This window comes from Dermatophagoides pteronyssinus, unplaced genomic scaffold, assembly GCF_027571235.1.
Source record: "Dermatophagoides pteronyssinus isolate colony J.1.1.1.1 unplaced genomic scaffold, Derpt_VIB-CSIC_2022.12 sq0043, whole genome shotgun sequence".
NCBI lineage: Eukaryota > Metazoa > Arthropoda > Arachnida > Sarcoptiformes > Pyroglyphidae > Dermatophagoides > Dermatophagoides pteronyssinus.
Window position 1 is genome coordinate 184,276 of NW_027461566.1, and position 20,977 is coordinate 205,252.

General features: G+C 27.8%; 4 protein-coding genes and 1 long non-coding RNA gene across 7 annotated transcripts; 3 read left to right on the forward strand and 2 right to left on the reverse strand.

Annotated features, from left to right (window-relative positions):
- The first annotated feature begins 40 nt into the window (after positions 1–40).
- Positions 41–1,410, forward strand: Mvk (Mevalonate kinase). Its single transcript, XM_075823973.1, has 3 exons — positions 41–183; positions 234–1,140; positions 1,207–1,410. Exons 1-3 carry the CDS (start codon positions 106–108, stop codon positions 1,305–1,307), a joined length of 1,086 nt encoding a protein of 361 aa, XP_075680088.1. The 5' UTR covers positions 41–105; the 3' UTR covers positions 1,308–1,410.
- Positions 1,411–1,659: 249 nt separating this feature from the next.
- On the forward strand, positions 1,660–4,392 carry Rabex-5 (Rabaptin-5-associated exchange factor for Rab5). Its single transcript, XM_027347970.2, has 5 exons — positions 1,660–1,799; positions 1,933–2,377; positions 2,449–3,043; positions 3,111–3,467; positions 3,541–4,392. The coding sequence occupies exons 1-5, from the start codon at positions 1,709–1,711 to the stop codon at positions 4,162–4,164; spliced, it is 2,112 nt and encodes a 703-aa protein (XP_027203771.2). The 5' UTR covers positions 1,660–1,708; the 3' UTR covers positions 4,165–4,392.
- A 14-nt stretch (positions 4,393–4,406) lies between these two features.
- LOC113797563 (uncharacterized) lies at positions 4,407–9,778 on the reverse strand. Its single transcript, XM_027347969.2, has 3 exons — positions 8,769–9,778; positions 6,879–8,163; positions 4,407–6,803 (listed from the first exon to the last, which is right to left on the reverse strand). Exons 1-3 carry the CDS (start codon positions 9,014–9,016, stop codon positions 4,533–4,535), a joined length of 3,804 nt encoding a protein of 1,267 aa, XP_027203770.2. The 5' UTR covers positions 9,017–9,778; the 3' UTR covers positions 4,407–4,532.
- Positions 9,779–10,430: 652 nt separating this feature from the next.
- On the reverse strand, positions 10,431–11,018 carry LOC142646055 (uncharacterized). Its single transcript, XR_012847071.1, has 2 exons — positions 10,878–11,018; positions 10,431–10,811 (listed from the first exon to the last, which is right to left on the reverse strand). It is a non-coding gene; the product is annotated as an uncharacterized LOC142646055 (long non-coding RNA).
- Positions 11,019–11,039: 21 nt separating this feature from the next.
- Positions 11,040–19,928, forward strand: LOC113797560 (uncharacterized). Of its 3 annotated transcripts, XM_075823964.1 has the most exons (7): positions 11,040–11,173; positions 11,248–11,822; positions 12,728–14,288; positions 14,375–14,522; positions 14,607–17,652; positions 17,727–18,261; positions 18,341–19,928. In XM_075823964.1, exons 3-7 carry the CDS (start codon positions 12,728–12,730, stop codon positions 18,376–18,378), a joined length of 5,328 nt encoding a protein of 1,775 aa, XP_075680079.1. In that variant the 5' UTR covers positions 11,040–11,173; positions 11,248–11,822; the 3' UTR covers positions 18,379–19,928. The 3 variants fall into 3 exon arrangements, with proteins under 3 accessions (XP_075680079.1, XP_075680080.1, XP_075680078.1); XM_075823965.1 differs by lacking the exon at positions 11,248–11,822 and having other exon boundaries at positions 11,069–11,173; XM_075823963.1 differs by lacking the exons at positions 11,040–11,173; positions 11,248–11,822 and adding an exon at positions 12,614–12,643.
- Positions 19,929–20,977: the final 1,049 nt, after the last annotated feature.

Sequence of the window (20,977 nt, forward strand, 5' to 3'; positions counted from 1 at the left end):
GATGGACGTGTAATTGGCAATTGAACGACATTTATGTGAAGAATTTTCATCCCCGATTTTAAAGTGTTTTGTTCATTTCAATTTTTGTTTTGTCAATATTGAATTATGCAATTATTATTAGCTCATAGTAAAAGTCCCGGTAAATTAATTTTATCCGGTGAACATTCTACTGTTTATGGAAAGGTAAGATTTGTTTGTTTGGTTTGTTTTTTATTCATTTTCCTTTGAAACAGAATTCCGTGGCCACCACTGTCAATCTGTATACTGAATGCCAAATTTTTGCCATAAACAATGAACAAATCATTCAATTAAATCTTATTAATCTTGATTATCAGAAAATATGGCCATTTGAATTGTTGAAAAATTCATCTCGATTGATTAATAGTATCGATGATTTTCGTTTCGATGGTGAAGAATCATTAATGAAAATCGATCAATTCAGAAATGAATTACAATCTGAACCGGCAAATATAATGAATTCATGTTTAGTTTTTTTGTTTCTCTATCTCAGTATTGGTGATTTATCCGAACGTAAAAGTATTAAAATTGAAATCAAAAGTAATCTACCAAATGGTGCTGGTCTTGGTTCATCATCAGCTTATATTGTATCATTGGCTGAAGCATTATTTACAGCATTCAAAGTTTCGATCGATAAAAAAGAATTTAATCGTTGGTGTTGGGAAATGGATAAATTGTTTCATGGAAAACCATCCGGTGTTGATAATTCAATCTGTACATATGGTGGAGCAATATTATTTCGAAATGGACAACTTATCGAACAAATTGATCATGAAAATCTACCAGAATTAAAGGTAATATTGGTTAATACACAAGTGCCTCGTAATACAAAAAATTTAGTTGAAAAATGTCGACAACGATTAACAATTTTTAATGATATTGGTAATCAATTACTTGAATTATTGAATTCAGTTTCACAACAAGTTTGGTTTACATTGAAACAAGATCAATCAAATCTTAATCAATTATCAACATTATTCGAAATGAATCAACATTTATTGAATTGTCTTAATGTTGGTCATGAAAAAATTGATGAAATTGTTGCCATTGCTAAACGACATGATTTAAGTGCAAAATTAACTGGTGCCGGTGGTGGTGGTGTTGTTATGATTTATCTTAACAGTATGTCTATTTGTTTTTCCATAAAAATTTTTTCTAAAAAATCAAATTTTCTTTTCATTTTCATAGATGATACAAAGCAAGAATCGTTACTGAAACAATTACATTCCAATGGTTTTGTTACATATCAGGTTAAACTTGGTGTTTCCGGAGTGCATACAGTTAATTGATCCGTTTTCTTCCCTACAAATCTTTATCTGATTTTTTTCTATTTTCTTTTTTGAATTTTATAAAACAAAACAAATAAAAATAAAAATTGAATAAAAATTTCAACCGCAAAAAAAAAAAAAATTAAAGAGCTTACCATTCATATAAACTATGTCTTTGTATTGATCACATGATTTTTTGGATTCCAAAAAAAAAAAAAAAATTTACAGTTACTCAAGGTACGACAATACGCATCGATTATAAGAAAAGAATTTTTTCAATTCCAAATTTTCAAATCTAAATTGAAAATTATTTTCTCTTTTTATGGTCTTTTATTAATTATTTTCATTACAAAATAAACAAATCAATCAACTGAATGATAGTTGATATCTAAAGAGTGAATCTAAATTAACAGAAAAAAACAATGGATGACGATTTTACTACCACGACGACAACGACAACAACAAATGGATCATCGATTGATGAATCAGATGATTCTACGAATGTAATGAAAAGTAAGCTGATTGTTTTGTTTTGATTTGTTTGGCTATTTGTATTTCATTTTATCTGCTTGCTTTATCATAATTTTTTGTTTGAAAACAATCGATCTATTTTTTTGTTTTGTTTGTATTTATCATTATTCAATAGATAATGATAATAATAATAATGGTTTATATCGTAAAATGACCGTACAAATTGTTGCCGATAAATCAGCATTACATTGTAAAAATGGTTGTGGTTTTTATGGTAATCGTGAATGGGATGGTTATTGTTCCATATGTTATAAAGAGATACGTCATCATCAACAACAACAACAACATCAACAACAAACTTGTATGGCTCAAATAGATGATTATTGTGTTTCATCATTACCACCAATACCATCTTTAACATTATCATCATCATCATCATCTCCGCCAACATCATCGCAACCAACAACAACATCATCATCATCATTTTCAATGTCATTAAAACAGAAAATTTTACCCGAATCATTAAATCGTGCACATTCCGCTACATCACTTTCATCATCATCATCATCATCAACAACAACATCATTTTTAACAAATACAACTGGATCATTATCATTTAGGTTTGTTAATTTTGTTTTTAAAAAAAAGATATTCTTTTTTTGATTAATTTATGCAAAAAAAAAATTTTTAGAAAATTTGAAGAGAAAAAACGTCAACAATCCGATAAAAATCGAATAAAATCAATTTTTAAACGTGCATCAACATTTCGTGAATATCGTTCATCATCGGCAGCTAGTCAACAATATTCAAATAAAAATAGCAACAACAACAATAGTAATAATAATAATAATAATACGCAGGAAAATAATTCTTGGCCATTTTTTTCATTGGAACGACCATTCGAAGAAGTTTTAGCAAAATTTTATCCCGATTATGCATTACGTGATATAAATGTAAATGTTACAAAATGTGTTGAAAAAGTAAATAAACTTTTAAATCGTGGTTCATCAATCGAAGATTTAACTGAAATAATACATGATTTTTATTCAACAATGGAAAATCGTTTTCAAACTAGTCCACATTATAAAGATGTAAATAGTGTACAATTTTCACAGCTTATTGATCAAACGGAAAAAATTTTAATGAATAAATTGTATACAAATTTATTTGCACGTGTACAAAATGAAGAAGAAGAACGAGATCTTGAATTACAGAAAAAGATTCGCAATCTAAATTGGATTATGTCGAATCATTTAGATATTGAAATTAATCTTCGACATCCAAAGGTTGATATTATGATTTATTAACATTTCCACTTTAACAATTTAAAATTTTAATGAAATTTCTCAATAGGTTAAAGATCTAATGGATCAAGCTATAACCGAAATAAGTGAAGTTGATTCGAAACAGATTCCATTCGAAAAATTAGATGCTATTGTTCGATGTTCGAAAACAATATTCGAAATGTTACAAATTGATAATAATGCTGCAATTTCAGCGGATCAATTTCTACCTGCATTAGTATTTGTTATTATAAATGCTAATCCACCATTATTACAATCGAATATAAAATTCATTACACGTTTTAGTACACCATCACGTTTGATGACCGGTGAAGCTGGTTATTATTTTACAAATCTTTGCTGTGCTACAACATTTATTGAAAAAATTTCTGGTGAATCACTTAATATGAGTGAAAGTGATTTTCAGGTTAGTAACTTTGTTTTATTTATTGGATAAAAAAATTTTAACTTGATTTTTCGTTTCATTGATTTTCATTCAGAGCTATATGAATGGCGAAGCACAACCACCGGGTTATTATAAACAATCATTTTTATGTGAACCATTTCGTATAATGAATTCTAATCATACAATATTAAGTGATACAATCAAACGTAATGCTCAATGGTTAGAAAATTTAGATTATCTGGAAAAACGTATGGAACGTTTTGAACAAATTCTTGAAAATAAATGTCGTACGGCTATTAATTCATCAAAAGAAATGATTGCCGAACATTCAACATATAAAATTTTTGATCAAGCTGGTGATGTTGATCCATCATTATTTCCGGCAAATTTTCGTGAATCATATCGAAAATATTGCGAACAAAAAAAAGAACAAGAAAATATTTTGATTGAAATTGAAACATCCGATTTAACAATGAATGGTTCGAATGATATGGATCATAATAATGTCTGTGATCAATTAGCATCAATTGATTTTAATTACAATAATTCGAATTCGAATGATTCAAATGAACAAACGTCTGTGATGATGATCAACAACAGTAACAATGAACTATTAGAAAAATTTTCCAATTCATCATGTCCAGAATCGATTATTTCATTATCATCATCATCAACAACAACAAATCAGATCAACAATTCATCTGAAACAAAAGAATAACTTGAAAAAAATGTAATTTTTTATTATTTAAAAAAGAAAATTTGACTAGAAAAAAAAAGTTTTGTTAATTTATGTATTTGAGTAGTAAAAATTTTTTTGTTTGTTTGTTTGCTTGTGAAAAAATTGAATTCCAATTCGGTGATTTGTTTTAGAAAAAAAATTAATTAATTAATTAATTAAAATTAACTAAATTATTGGTATGATCAATTTTAAATTATAAATTTTAAATGATTGCGATCATGAATGAAATGGTGTGTTTCCAAAAAAAAGGGCAAACAAATCGTTTCGGTTGAGATCAAAATCATTATCAACATTTTTTCAAAATGGAATATTCATTATTCATATTTGATTTGATATGTTGTTCATTCTCAATTGTTTGCCATTGTTGAATTTTGTGTTTGTTGTTTCGATTGACAATGATGATAATGATGATGATGATGATGATTATGAATAATATTTGCCGGTGTTTTATTATCGATTTTTTTAATTGATTGATCATTTGTATCATTATCATCATCATCATTGACAAAATTATCGCTTGAACTTAATGATATTGAATCACAATAACGACGACTAGATTCATTAAATTGATGTACAGCTTTATGAAATTTTTTTCGTAATAAATATTTACTATCATCATGATCATGATTATCATATTCATTCGCATCTTCATCATCATCATCGTCACCATCATCATCATCATCTGAACAATTACAAGAATCATCATCATCACCATAAGTGTGTAAGAATGATGAATCAGATGAAGAATCACTATCTGAAGAACAATGTTCACAAATGAATGTATCTTTTCGATGATTATGATGATGATGTTTTTGTGGATTTTTACTATCAAGATGTTCGAATGTATCCAAAATAACTTTATTCATTTCTTCAATTGATTCTTCAATAATTCTTGGTTCACGGTTACTATCACGATTAATGATGAATAAATCATTTTTCTCTAATTCTTCATTAACACTATTTTCATCAATACTGCTCAAACTTGGCAATGTATTTGAATTACTTTGTCGACATTTGATTCGATTAAAAGTTGTCGATGTTGCTTTATCATTGTTGTTATTATTATTATTATTATCATCAAGATCACCAAATTCTCCATCACCAAATGGTGATTTAATTGATGATGGTGTCATCGGGCTTTTATCCGTAAATCTAACTTTATTCGAATGTGTGGACGGTGTGGATAAACAACTTTGATATCCATCACCATAACCAGAATCAAATGTAGATGTAGTAGACATTTTTGTTGTTAATTTTGTATGATTATTTGGACTATTTGGATTCGATGTACTACATTCCAATAAAACTGTTGTCGTTTGTTTATCATTGTTTAATACATTTTTTTCAATATTTGGTGATGAATTACTATTATCTGAATTATAATTGAATATTGTTTCATTTGTTTGTATTGCTTTATCCGAACGTTTTATTATTTTATTACAATTATTATTATGAATTTTGATAAAATTTTTATCTAAAACCGATGGTCTTGATGGTGTTGGTGTATTACGTAATTCGATTGTTTTATCAATTTTATCATTATTATTATTATGAACAATTAAATCGGGTGATTTTGGTTTAGGTGATAATGAACGATGATGAAAACGATTACGACGACTTCTAATTGATGAATGATAATAATGACATTGATTACATAATGATGATGATTTTTTTGATGATCGATTATGATTTTTTGTTTGTTTTGGGCTATGAATAGCAGGTATTCGTTTCTTACGACGATTAATGTTGGTCGATGATTGTGGAACAATGAATTTTAAATGTTGATTTCCAGATTCATTAACATCATCATCATCATCGATTGTAATCGTAGTAGAAACAGTCGGTTCAATACAATTCATTTGTTTGTCATTATAATCAAGAAGTGAATAAGGAATTATTTTGTTACAATCATAAAGTTCTTGTCGAAAAACTTCTGGAACTTTTTCAACAAATGGTGATAAAATCGATGGCGAACGACTCACATCGGTCAATGATGGATGACCACAATTTTTGGCCAATCTTGATATTAATGCATGTTCACGTTGTAAAAGATTTTTTTCACGTTGTTCTAATTTTAATAAACATGTCATCAATTCCATATAAAGATTATTTGCACATTCACGTTTTCTAACATATTCTTCACGTATATGTTGTGCATGCATTAATTCTTCTTTACGTTTACAAATTAAATGTTCAATTTCTTCTTTATAATTTTCATTATTAATTTGATGTTCATTCGAAATGGCTACACTGGATCGTCTACGTTTCATACGTTTCATACAATCACGTATTTCATCACGCCATTGTTGTTGAATAATAAAAAATTGATTTGCTTCAATATTAATCAATTCTGAACTAGCAATATCTAAATGCATTAAAACTTGTCGAAATGATGGTCGATTTCTTGGTTTTATATTCCAACATTGTTGTAATAATAGATCAAAACCTCTTGGTACACCAGATGGAATCGGTAATGTAAGACTTGAATTACCAACACCCCATATGATTGCTGATGAATCAACATCACGATATGGTATTTCACAATTTAAAAGCTCCCAAAGTACAACACCAAAACTCCAAATATCAACTTTTTCCGAACAAAGTTCATCACGAATAATCTATTGAATAGAATGATAAGATTGACAAATTTTTTTTTTTAGTTAAATAACAATTGAATATACAACATAACATACCTCTGGAGCCATCCAAGCAACAGTACCTGTAAATGACATTTTAGTCGATCGATCATTCAATTGTTTACATGTACCAAAATCCGATATTTTCAATGTATCATTATATGATATAAGTACATTTGGTGATTTAAGATCACGATGTATAATTTTATGTGAATGTAAATAATTCATACCGGATGCAATCTGTTTTGCCCATTCAATAATCATTTGTGGTGATAATTGTTGGCCACTTTTTAAAAATTCATATAATTGTCCATATGGACAAAATTCCATTACAATACAATAACAATTTGGACTTTGTGTACAAACACCACGAAATGCAACAATATTTGAATGATTTAATTTTCTTAAATGTTTGATTTCGGTTTCACGTTTTTCTTTTACTTTTTTCACAGCAACCCATTCATTATTATATTTACCCATAAAAACAGCACCCTGTGCACCACTACCAAGCCATTGTAAATCTTTTATATGTTCGAATGGTATTTCCCAATCATCATCATGATGATGAAACGTATTCATTGATGAATCTTTTGATCCAAGCATATCCAAAAATGGTTTTAAACAACCAATAATACCATTAAACCATCTACCAGTATTATAACCAAAAAATGTTGTAAATAAATTATGTGAATTATAATAATCATGATTAAATGGTGGTATATCACGATATGCTTGACGACTAAATATAAATGATTGACCATTATTTATATTAGAATTATATGGTAATGATGATGATGATGATAAAAATTCATTAATTTCAGATTTTGGTTGTTGTAATGATACAAAAACATCTTGATTATCTGTATCCAATATGATTTGTGTATCATATATTGGAATATTGGATTCATCATTATGTTGTTGTTGTTGTTGTTGTTGTTGTTCGATTGGATTTTGTGCAAAAATACGTGTTAATTTACGATGTGATGAAATTTGTTGTTTATTCAATGAATCATTCGATGATTTATCATCATCTTCTATTGTTGAATGTTTGGAATGTTCAAGCATTCTATCGAATGATGATGTTGATGATGGTGATGATAAAATTGCTGTTGGATTTTTATCTTCAATCAATGTTTGTGAATCTTGTTCATCATCTATTGATGATTGATGATAATTTTTACTTGAAGATGGTTGAATAGCGATCATTAATTGGCCACCATCACCATCATCATCATCCTTAGTGGTTAACGATGTTTGTGGTTGATTAATTGTTATCAATTGATTATTGGTAGATGTTGTTGATTTAGTGATAGTACCAGTACCATCCGAATTGAATGTATCCCTAGCAAAACAGACCATTGATTATTTATTGGATTTTTTAAAAAAAAAGTAACAAAAACATAAGAATATCGTTGAAAAAAGATGATGATCAACAACAACAAAATAAGATTCATCAACAACAATAAAACAGAAATGGTAATCGACGGTGGTTTAATATTTGTTATTAATGCGCCTTTTTTCATTCTCTTTCTCTATCTCCCTAATCTTGGTCGAATTTTGTCATTCATTTTTTCTATTTCTTCTTTTCTTTTTTTATTTTTGTCATTTTTTTTCTATCCAATTACCCTTGCATTTCATAAGAATTGCAAAAAAAATTATAGTGTCGTTTGCCAAGAAAATAGAAAAAAAGAAAAGCACACACGTTTCTATATTGTGTTGCATCTTTTCATTTGAATATAATGCAATTCTGTATTCTGTCATTCGGTTACGCTGAAAGCTTTCAAAGAATCAAGGATTTTTTTCTTACACCAAAATGAATGAATGAACTGTATCAACAATGAAGAGGGAATCTGAATCCACAGAATATTAGTAGTAAGTTTGTTACGAAAGTTTGAACCCGAAATTTTTTTCTTTTAAAAAAAATTATCTCATCTTAATTACACTTACCTTGTTTTTTCATTATCGACATTTGAATTTGATGATGGTAATTTTTCCTGTTGTTGTTCTTGTTGTTGTTGTTGATCATTTTCATTATTATCCATAAACAACTGTAATGATAACGATGATGATGATGATGATGAATCATCTTTTAATGATAAATTAATAACTGAATTTAATTCCATTTCATAAATAAATTCTAATTGATTACAATTTGAATTTATAATTGTTTTTTGATTATTATTTGACATCATCATTATTATAGTTGATTATAAATATCGACAAAGATCATTTGAACAATAATTTTGGGTAAACAAATCTTCATGATTGTTCCAAAAAAATATAGAAAAAATATAGACAAATAAGAATGGCAGAATTTTCTTCTTATTTCACTTGATTGAAATTTAAGTCTTATGATCAGATTGTTGTTGTTGTTGTTGTTTTCGGTAAATATTATATATAAATACTTTTTGGTTAAGGTTAAAACTCGGTCAGCGTTTTTTTAAATATCCGAATATTGACTCATTTGATAAAAAATAAGGTAAATAGTTTCATTTGAGTAAATTCAATTGCTTCTGCTGCTGCTGCTGCTGCTTCGGTTCAAAATGGAATAGTCCTATTCTGCTTTGCTTTTTTTTCCTCCTATATTGGACCTTTGGGTTTTTTTCTTTCTCTCTGTTGTTGTCATCAATATTGGGAAATGCGAATGAATCCCAGAAAAAAAATAAAATAAAATACTTGGATTCTATGGGGTAGTGGTATCCATTTTTTTTTCTGGTATCTTTTTTTTGGAACCGTCGTACCGTGTGTATTGTGTTTGTGTGTGTGTGCATTGCCCGATCCATTTGAAACGATCCATCGGTAATCGACAACATTCGATTCGTAAGCAATTCGTGTGCGTCATTCACATTGTTGGATCCAAACAAAAAAAAATCAGCAATGATTATTGATGATTATCGATGGCTATCGATAATTAATGATCACCAAAAATATTGTGTAATTTGGATATGATCTGATATGATAAGATCCTAACATATATGGGTAGAAATAGGCGATTATTCTGTTAGCTTCTTTTTTTTATCATCAAATCAAAATCAATGAATCAATTCGACTATTTAAACACTGGCGCCACCATAAATGAAATTTGCAATATATAATAATTTGAAAGAAAAGAAAAAACATAAAAATGTAAAAGGAAAATTGAAATCAATTTTTTTTTTTTGCTTTTTGTTTGTTTGGAGCCACGCCGTCAATGTGTGTTTTAACCAATAATAATAATATACACCGCCAACGGTTGTCAGGCGCAAACACAGGAAATTTCAACAAAATAATCATGATCATTTTTTGTTGATGATACAAACATACACACATTGCAATATTGTCGCCTTGTATGTCGTTTTTTTTAGTGTATAAGTTTAGCTAAATCCATGTGTATTTCTTCAAATTATACCACGCCGTCCGTCATTATTATCATCAACAAAATCATCATCAAACAAAATTCATTAGCGCGAATAAGATATATACACATACAAAGCAAAAGGGAGAGCTGAATATATACAAATTAATAACAAAAAAAGCTTTGGCTACAATAGAAAAAATTACGTACAAAAAACGTTCATGTTCATTATAGCTATAGCAACCATTATATACAATGAAACAGGATTCAATATATTCGATTCGATATATTGTTTATGTTATTATCATTATGACTATAAAATTTTATGAATGAGCATATATTGTGTGTATATATATGTGATGTTTGTGGAGGCAGCATATCGCAAACCATGCACACCTTGTGTTTTTTGTTTTGTTTTGCTGTTGTTGTTGTTGAATATCGTTCGTTTTTTTTCTGCCCATCATCATCATCATCATCATAATCATCGTTATCCCCCAAGAATACATCCATACAATCAGCCAAAACCAACAAACAAACAAACAACCAGCATTTATTATGATGTGTGTTTGCTGATTGTTGTTGTTGGTTGGTGGTGTGTTTTCGTTCAATCGTTTCGTGTTTTATAACCAAAAAAGAAAAATTGATTCGATTTTTTTCTTTTTTGCAATTTGATAATGATATTATATCCCAACAACAACTACAACAATAATAAATCTACTTACATGTTTAATTTCTGCCCCCGTATTCATATTGTAGCGTTTTGATATTGATGATTATTATTCGGAATTTGTTTTTTCTCTCGTTTACTTTATCATATGGAATTTACTTTTTTTCCCCTTTGTTTGTGTTTTGCTCTTGTAAATTGTGTGTGTGTGTTTTTACGTGAATTAAATTGAAAAAACTTGCATGAATTTTTTTCAAATTCTGACAATTTCTTAAACTTCTTTTTAAATTTTACTTCAAACATCATTTCATCATCATCATCATTATCATCAGACTATGAATCGATAGAAAAACGGTAAATATTATTCTTTAGTTTGATTTTCTAACGAAAAAATTGAAAAAATTAATTTTCATTTTCATCCAAAATAGATTTGTTTTGTTGTTGGGGTTTTTGTTTCGATTAATTCGAAAGTTGTTCATCACCATCGATTATATATGAATATCGAGAATTTTTTTTTAGAATTCGAATTTTTTAACACACCCACACACACAAGTGTGCCTTTTAAAAGAATTAAAGAATTTGTAAAAAACAAACCAAAAAAATGAAGCTATTTTTAAACAACTATAAATGATTGATTCAATGGATGATAATAATCAAAATCAATCATTAACATTTATTAATTTATTTCTGTTAAAATCTATGAAAACATTCATAAGATAACAAGATCAACCTGTTTGACAACGAAGATAACATCAATATTTTCTCATCTTTCTTCATCCATTTTCAATCTCCAATTCAGTTCCCTCATATTTTTTATTTTTCAAATTTTAAAACAAAATTATTATTATTATTTTTTGATCATTTTTATTTTTGTAAAAAATCATTGGTTTTTCTTCGATATTTTTCTTGTTTTTTTTCGTGTGTACATTTGTGAACAAAGTGTGTTTTGTTTTTTGTTTATCTTATCAATATCAATATCAAAACAACAACAACAACAACAAAGGTAAATGTTTTTGATCTTCTGTTCTGTTCCTTTAATATTCCTTTAATAACATGACCCTCAACATACAGGTGTCATTCATTATCATTGGATTGTGTGTGTGGTTACATTTACCATTGTCAACGATGATAATGATGATGAAAAATAAAGTTTCTATGTAATGTTTTTCTTTTTTCACCATGAAGGATGTCATTTTTTTGGTTGATGTTTAAAACAAAACAAAACAAAAATTTCATCATTTAGTCAATGTATCAATTATTTAACGGTAATAGGTTTTTTGTTTTTCGCTTGTTATTCTTATAAGCTTATCATTTTGACACAAAATGCATGACTGACTGACTATATTTCATTCATTCATTTTTTTGTTGTTGTGAAGATATTTTCTTCACACACACAAAAAAAAACAATTTTGAAAGGGACTTAATTTGTCATTTGGAATTATTATTTTTGTTCTGTCTGATGTCTTTTGGACAATTTTTTTTTTTTGTTTCTTTTCATCATCATCATCGTTGTCGGCTTTATGAACATTAAAAAAAACAAAACTAGCTTATATATTAGTTATAAAGTCTTGATCTTCGCATTAGATTTGTTTTTGGCTTAAAAAAGTCATTTTTTGTTCCTATTCCGAATATTTTTGAATGGATTTTTTGGTTGTGAAACAAACACACACACACACACACATTGATAATTTATTAGTCTGCACTGAAATGTTAGTTTGTTGTATGGTGAAATGAAATGAAATGAATTATTTTCGTTTTTTTTTCGTTCACAAAATAAATTTTTTAAAGATCAAAATATATACTTGAAAAATGATTATTTTTGGGGTGATTTTTTTCAACCTTTTTTTTATTTGCGGATGACAAAAATTAATTTTTGTTTCGTTTTTTCGTTTCATTTAAATTGAATAGATGGATACTGGTGATGGTAACAGTGGTGGTGGTGGTGGTAGTGTTACGGGTGGTAATAGCCTAAAAGCAGATATACAAAAATTAAGTGTTGAAGAATTTGAATTTGTTTTAAATCAATTAACTGATCATAATATTCCTGAACGTGAAAAATGTCCACTTGTTCAACGTTTAAATGCTGAAGATTCAGCACGTGTAAATAATAATAATACAACATCATATTCATTGATGACCGGTACGATAACAACAACAACAACAACGACAATAACATCAAATAATAATAATAATAATAATAATGATAATAATCAAGATGATAGTGGTAATAGTGGACGATTATCATCAAAACTTCGTAATAATCGATTGAATATAATGAGTAAAGATAATGAATTTCGTTCAACAATGAATTCATCATTATTAAATAATAATAATGATATTGTACATAGTGATGATGGTAGTGGTGATCAAAATGATAATGATAATAATGATGATGATTCAAATTTGATTAATAAATCAACAATATCGATGTCATCAATGTCAAATAGTAATAGTAATAGTAGCAGTAGTAAAACATTAAATCGTGCCAATTCATTATCAACAACAACAACAACGATGCCTTTTTCATCAACAACATTAGCTACAAAAAGTGATAATAGTGATCGAAGTAATCAACATCCTCATCATACTATCATTATAATGGATGAACAAATAACAAAACCATCATCAACATCACAATCGAAAAAAATTATTGATGATGCCTGTTCATCATCATCATCATCATCGCCATCCATAAATAATCAGCTTGTCGATAATAATCATGATATGAATTCAACATTGAATCATCGTCGTCATTTAAGTCAAGTGATTGAAGATGAAAATATTGAATTATTAAAATTCAATGATAATAATAATAATAATAAAGATCAGAGTGATTTTTCAGATGCTAGTCAACAACAACAACAACAATTAAATAGTGATCATCATTATAATGAACGTAATAATAATAATAATTATAATGATAATGATATAAATATAATGAAACAATCATCAAATAATATTCAATCATCATCATCATCATCATCAACATCATCATCTTGTTCAACAACATTTTCATCTGTACATTTGGATAATATTAATTCACTTGTAAATAGTATCAATAATAGTCAATATGATATAACACCATTATATAAACCAATTTTATTGAATGATAAAAATAATTTATTACATGGTGGTGATAATAATAATATTCAAACAACAACAAAACAACATCAATCAGATGATGATTCATCTTTCGAACATAATAATAATAATAAATCGGAAAGAATGTTTGTTGAAATGAAAAATCTACGACAAAAAGCTAATATTATTGAATATAGTACGGCGGCTGATATGATGAAACAGCGAAATCTTAATAATAATAATAATAATAATCAGGATTTAAATAGTGTTGATAGAGTTATTGAAATGCCAATGCTTTCTACCGGTAATAATAATCATATTCATCATCATAATCATCATCATTTAAATCATCATCGACCGGCATCAACATCAACGATTGATAATAATGGTAAGTTTTCTTCTTCTTTTTTGGTGATAGACTGAAATGATTAATTCGAATCGAATCGAATCTATTTATTTTATTTTGTTATTTAGGATCAAATATCAATCATAATAATAAGCATCATCATCATTCAACAACATCCATATCACCACCATCAAGTTATAGTTATTTGAATAATAGCAATAATTCTTCAAATTACAATACGACCACTACTACTACCACAATAACAAAAGCTAATAGGTAATTTAATTATCGAATTATAAAACAATAACAAATTATTTTATCCAATAAATTTTTATCCTTTATTTATTTTTTTTTGTGTAGACGTGAAAAGAAAAAGAAACAAAAAGAGGAAGTAAAATTTTCACAAGATATAGAAGGACATATTGGTTTTATGGATATACCATATCTTGAATCGATTATAAACAATACATCTTCCTCATTGCCATCATCATTATCATTATCATCATCATCTACAACAACAATGACAGCAACAACATCAACATTAAGTAACAATGTAAATATATTTGATTCGAAAAGAAACAATACTGGAACTATTGTTAGTGTTAAAGAGAAAAATCAACAACAACAACAACAACAGAATAATAATGAAACAATGTTGACAACAACATCCATGCAACAACAACAACAACAAACAATAATAAATGATGATGATAATAATAATGTCAAAATAGGATTAATGAATAAAACACGACCATTAAATTCATTTGTTGTTAGTTGTGATGATATATCATCATTGAACAAATGTAATTCAAATAATACTAGTCCAGAATTGTCTTCGGTTGCTGCTGTGGCTGTTAATGTTGGCACAAATAATAATAATAAATCGAAAAAGAATAAATCGAAACGTAAACAACAACAACAACAAGATAAAAATAATAGCAATAATAATGACAATAGCAATAATGATGGCTGTTCAGGAAAGAATATGATGACCAATTCAACATCGGATTCAAAACTTGAAAAATTAAAAACTGATATTCGTCGTAATAATAATCAAAAGAATAATGATAGCCAAAGTGTTAGTGGTGACGGTAATTCATCATCAACACGAAGAAAATCTAATCAACAACGTAGACAAAATTCCACAACTTCGACCGTACCTCCAAATGCATCTAGTTCAGATGATTTTGAAGATGTAACCGATGATGATAATGATGAAGATGATGACGACGACGATGATGATGATGAAGAGATTCGATTGACAAGATTATTATCACGATCGAAAAAATCGAATAGCTTATTACCTGGCTCATCGATTTCAAAAGAACCATCAATTGATTTGGTTGATTTGGATAATGAATTCTATACAGTATCTGATTCTGAAATGGTTGATCGTGAAAAAGATTTTGTAACACCAAAAAATAGATATCTAAAACGTAAAAAACATTTAAATGCTGTTCGAAATAATCAAACTAACAACAACAGTGGTAATGTTGCTGGTGGTCATACTAGATATGTTGGTAGTGGTGGTGGATTTATCAAGAATAATGCTCAAACATTTTCCACTAATAATAATAATCGTATGAATACATTAAATCGACATTCATCTGCATCCACATCAACATCATCATCAACAACAACGACAACCATGATGGGTAACAACAACAACAATCATCTTCATCGTGGTTATGAAAGTGAACGTGAATCTTCATCATCATCAACAACATGGAATCAACATAATCGAAATCGTCTTCATAATCGTCAATCGATGAATATTAATAATGGAACAATGAATATTAATTCGAAAGTTGGAAATCAAACCGATGTGGTGAGTCAAAGTCTTTCATCATCAATGTTTGCCATTGATAAATCTGAATCAAATGTTGATAAAAAATTATCGGATTCAATTCGATCAAATGATTTGAATATTCATCATCCATCTTCAAGTAAATTTATTCATCATGAATTTCCTCCAACACATTCAATGAGTACAAATATAAATGCCGTAACACTTCATTCGGCAAATTCAGATAATCATCTAAATTTATTGGGTGATTCGAACAAGAATATATCATCATCTAATAATACATCAGATGGTGGTATGAAAATTCCTTCATATGCTGAAATAGCCAAATCATTCAATGTTGCTCCATCGAATGTTAAAGCTCAATTAGCTCAACGATTATCATCATCATCATCAACAACAACAGCAGGAAAACAAATGGTTGAAAATCAAAAAATATCTACAACCGTTTTATCCGCTACTGCTATCGAATTTCCTCAATTAACTGCCACACAACAACAACAAGAAGAAACAAGTAATGAAAAAAATGATAATGATAATGCCTCTACCGGTAATGAATATAGTACAAGTACGAAAAGCCGACAAGACAAAGACAAAAATGACGGCGACAAAAATGTATCAATGAACGATGATGATGATGATGATGTTGTTGTTGATGTTGATATTGACAAAAATTCAGCTATGGCGCCGACAACCATCACCAATGGTAACGGTGGTGGCGACATTCAATGTTCCATAATGACTAATGATAAAAATTATAATGATGATGATGATGTTGATGGTGAACGATTATTACCACTACAACCAAATAATATGAAGACTATGACGTCGGATACAAATAATAAAGAGACTACTTCAGCAATAACAACGGCGTCTAAAATGATGAAAATGAAGACGAAAAAATTAGAAGCAGCAGTTGATTCAACAAAGACACGTGTTAGTGTTGGTAGTGGCGCTGTTGATACTAATAATGATGAAGCTGATAATGATGATTGTGATGATCAAAATGAATATCATGACGTTGTTCATGATTTACCAAAAACAACAATTCATATGAAAACAACTACAGCGATTGATGACTCGGCGACGAATGACAGACAAAGTTCCAATAATAATAATAATAATAACAATAACAACAAAAACACAGAAAATAACAAAATCATGCCTATCGAGATTCGTCAAAATATGAAACAAAATAATAATAATAATAATAATAATAATCGAATACTGAATCCACAATCAACAATGATGACTAGTAATAATACTAATAATCAAAATATGCCAGAATCACCACCGGTTATTATTTATGGTGATGTTTCATTTGAATTTAATCATTATCATATCAATGATCATGATCATGATCATCAATGTCATAATAAAGATGGTGGTAGTGTTGTTGTTGGTGATGGTGAAACGCCCCATAACAATAATTACAACAAGTGTTCATCCATTTATAATCATAATAATCATCATCGATGTAATGGTGTTAATGATAAGATTGTATTTGGATTTTTTGATGATATACAAAATGAATTTGATGAAATTCAACAGAATCATTCATATAATGAACAAATTTATCAATACGATACTGCCAATAATAATGTAAGTAATAATAATGCATTCATTTTAAAGCATGAATTGGTATGAATTTTTTTTTCTTATTTGTAAATGCACAGATTATGGATGAAAAATCCAAAATATTAAACATAAGTGATAAACAGCAATCGCAAAAACAGATGAATCAATCATCAGAAAATATATGTGTAGCTGATAATGATAATAATAATGTTATTGATGTTGATGTTGATGTTAATGATGATAATCAACAGCAAACAAATGACCAACATCCGGTATCGAATAATGAAAATAATAATTTTGAAAGTTTTAAAAAGAATGCCGTACATGTAAATGATCTTGAAAATCATTGGCATCAGGAAGTGGTTGTTGCTTCAAAGAAAAATTTTACTATCAATGATAATATGAATCAAAATTCAAATCGATCAATGAAAAATCTTCCAAAGAATGTAACCACAAACATCATTATGGATGATAAAATATTTTCATCATCATCATACAAATCTAATGATAAACAGTCCAAACAACAAAAGATGTGTTTCATAAATTGTCTAAGCAAATATAATGTTTGTCTACAAGATACTGCCGAGCTTAATGTTAATAATTTTACGAATCTTGTTAATTTTATTTATACTCGTAAGTAGTTGATAGTTTTTTCATCTATTCAAAAAAATTTAATTTCCAAACGATAATTTTCTCTTTTTTTTTCTTACAGATTGGGTTAATAAAAAAGTCTACACCGAAACTGTCTGAAGGATAATTGTGAAAAATAGTTTTTTTTTCTTCTGTCAATACTTTTTCCTTGTGATGATGAAATGATGGATTAATTGATTCACCAAGATCATCAATTTTGAATTCAACATTTTCAAATATATTGGTTTTTGGAGAAACATTTTCTATTCTGATATTGCTTTGGTTGTTTCTTCCCACCACACAGCATCATCATCATTATTATTTGAAAATGAAATGAAAAAAACAAACAAACATCTTTTTATAATCATGATGATGATCATCATCATATATTTCTCCACCGTTTTTGTTTTTGTTTTTCTGTCCTTTTGTTAATTATCATTTCTTTGATGAGATTATTCAGTCCACCTTACTCTGAAATCTTTTTTCTGATTGTTTGTTTGATGGTGGTGGTGAAGAATATATTAATGCAAACAAAAAAAATAATCAATAACTCATTATAATTCAGTTCATCTCATTCATTTTTACTTTTGTTATCTTGATTGTCTCTTTATTATTATTATTTTTCATTCATTTCATTTTCTTAATTGTTCTGATGATGTTTATTTGTTTATCCTCAAAAAATTGATAATTATCGATTGTTATTGGTTAATTATCATTATTGAATGTTACAACAATCCCTACATATACATACCCACAAACACACTATATACATTTTATTTCAAAAAAAAAATATATATTGATCATCATCATCATCAGTAATCATTTGTATTGACATCATCATCATCATCCATCATTATTACCTAATTGTGATTTACCACTTGATTCGATTTGTCTGCTGTTTCTTTCTATTTTTCATTTTCTTTCTATTTTCTGTTTCAATTTTTTTTTCTATTCAAGATTTCAACCAGAAAAACATACAAACAAACACACACAAAACAAAACAGAAAAAATTGGTTTTTGAATTTATCAAGTTTGTCTAAATATTTTATCTATATCTTTATATTTTTTTTTCTCAAATGAATCTCATTCTTTAATCCCAATTTTGTTTTTTTTCTTTCTCTCTCTCTTTATAAATATTAACCCTTTACACTCACACACATATTGTTTCATTCATTAATTCTCAACCAACCAGAATTGTAATTTTTATTTGATTTGAAAAAACAGCTTCAACCCGATGAATACACAAACACAAACACTTGCCCATCACAAATTTTCTTCCAAAAAAAACGAATGAACACAATCCCTGATTAAATCGTGATAAAGATGACCGTCGACAACAACAAAAAAGAATTATCATTAAATACCGATGCTTGATGCATAATAATGTATGTTGTTCTTCGAGAAAACAAAAACGAATCTGATGAATCGAGTAAAAAAAACCTGATCCAAAATGCTTGGTTATGGCATCAACCATCATCATCATCATCATCAATAACACAAATAGAAATAAACCAAATAAAAAACATAACAAAAATTTTTGAAAAAAAATGTTACGAATTTATGTTTGTCAAACAACAACAACAACATTTTTGTTTGGAAAGAAAAAAAAATTTATCGGATAATAAAACCGAAAAGTAAATAAAAATAAAAAAAAGATTTCTTTATTTTAATTTTTTTGTATTTGTAATTTTTTTGTAATTTTTTTGGTTTTAAAAAGAAAAACTTTGAAATAATAAAAAAAAAAGATTTTGATTCAGAAAATTTCATCCATAAGATTCGAATATTTATTCTTTCCTCTTTTAATAATAGAAATCACATACGATAGATGGCGTATGAAAATTTTTTTTTTTTTGAAAAAAATTTAAATTTCTTATGGCGGATTATTATGATGATGATGGTCATCATTCCTTTTGATTGATGGGGAATAATTTCGTTGAACGAAAAAACAAAAAGAAAGAAAGAAAGAAAGACCGATTATGATCGATTTCTGTTTTATGGATTCAAATAACAATGACAGTACCAAAGAAAAAAAATCAAATAACCATAAATTATATCGTCAAAAGAAAGAAAAACCCAAAAAAAATCCCCGAAAAACGATAATAATTTGTGTTTAATTACATAATAATCTATAATGATAACATTATTCTTGGACAAAGATATTATCACATTAAATCTTGTTTCATTATTATTATTTTACTGTCATAAAAAAACTACTTTGTAATGGGAAAAAAATAATCAAACCACCACAGAAAGAATCATCATCAAAATATCAATTTGCACGTAATAATAATGGTTGAATTGAAAGTACCATATTTTCTTTCTTTATGAGAGAAAAAAAAATGTTGTATCAAAATGAAATCAACCCATCATTACCATCATTATCATTATAATGGCCATTAAAAGAGCGATTGGAGAGAGAGAGAGCGAATTGATGATAATAGATTAATTGTGATTAGAATATCGATGAATGTGTGTGTGTGTGTGTGTGTTTCCGACAGCCAGCCAGCCAGCCAACAACAACAAATTCAAATGACTAATGATTGGAACGCGGAAACACACTTGTCATAAAAAGTCAGTGAAAAAAAATGAAAATTCAAATATGGAATATATTCGATTCGATAATTATATCTTTATAATGCTTTTTTTTTCTCTCTCTCATTAATAATTTCGATGGAAAAAACCGAGGAAAAGAAGAAAAAAAAATCGATAATCGATTGAA

Bases quoted from the DNA above. Each gene is read 5' to 3' on its own strand.
- Mvk (XM_075823973.1), top strand. From the start codon at position 106: ATGCAATTATTATTAGCTCATAGTAAAAGTCCCGGTAAATTAATTTTA. The intron at 184-233 runs GTAAGATTTGTT...CCTTTGAAACAG, and splicing joins ATTCTACTGTTTATGGAAAG to AATTCCGTGGCCACCACTGT. The intron at 1,141-1,206 runs GTATGTCTATTT...TCATTTTCATAG, and splicing joins TGTTATGATTTATCTTAACA to ATGATACAAAGCAAGAATCG.
- Rabex-5 (XM_027347970.2), top strand. From the start codon at position 1,709: ATGGATGACGATTTTACTACCACGACGACAACGACAACAACAAATGGA. The intron at 1,800-1,932 runs GTAAGCTGATTG...ATTATTCAATAG, and splicing joins TTCTACGAATGTAATGAAAA to ATAATGATAATAATAATAAT. The intron at 2,378-2,448 runs GTTTGTTAATTT...AAAAATTTTTAG, and splicing joins ACTGGATCATTATCATTTAG to AAAATTTGAAGAGAAAAAAC.
- LOC113797563 (XM_027347969.2), bottom strand. From the start codon at position 9,016: ATGATGATGTCAAATAATAATCAAAAAACAATTATAAATTCAAATTGT. The intron at 8,164-8,768 runs GTAAGTGTAATT...CTGTTTTGCTAG, and splicing joins GTCGATAATGAAAAAACAAG to GGATACATTCAATTCGGATG. The intron at 6,804-6,878 runs GTATGTTATGTT...TCTATTCAATAG, and splicing joins TTGCTTGGATGGCTCCAGAG to ATTATTCGTGATGAACTTTG.
- LOC113797560 (XM_075823963.1), top strand. The intron at 14,289-14,374 runs GTAAGTTTTCTT...TTTGTTATTTAG, and splicing joins ATCAACGATTGATAATAATG to GATCAAATATCAATCATAAT. The intron at 18,262-18,340 runs GTAAGTAGTTGA...TTTTTCTTACAG, and splicing joins TGTTAATTTTATTTATACTC to ATTGGGTTAATAAAAAAGTC.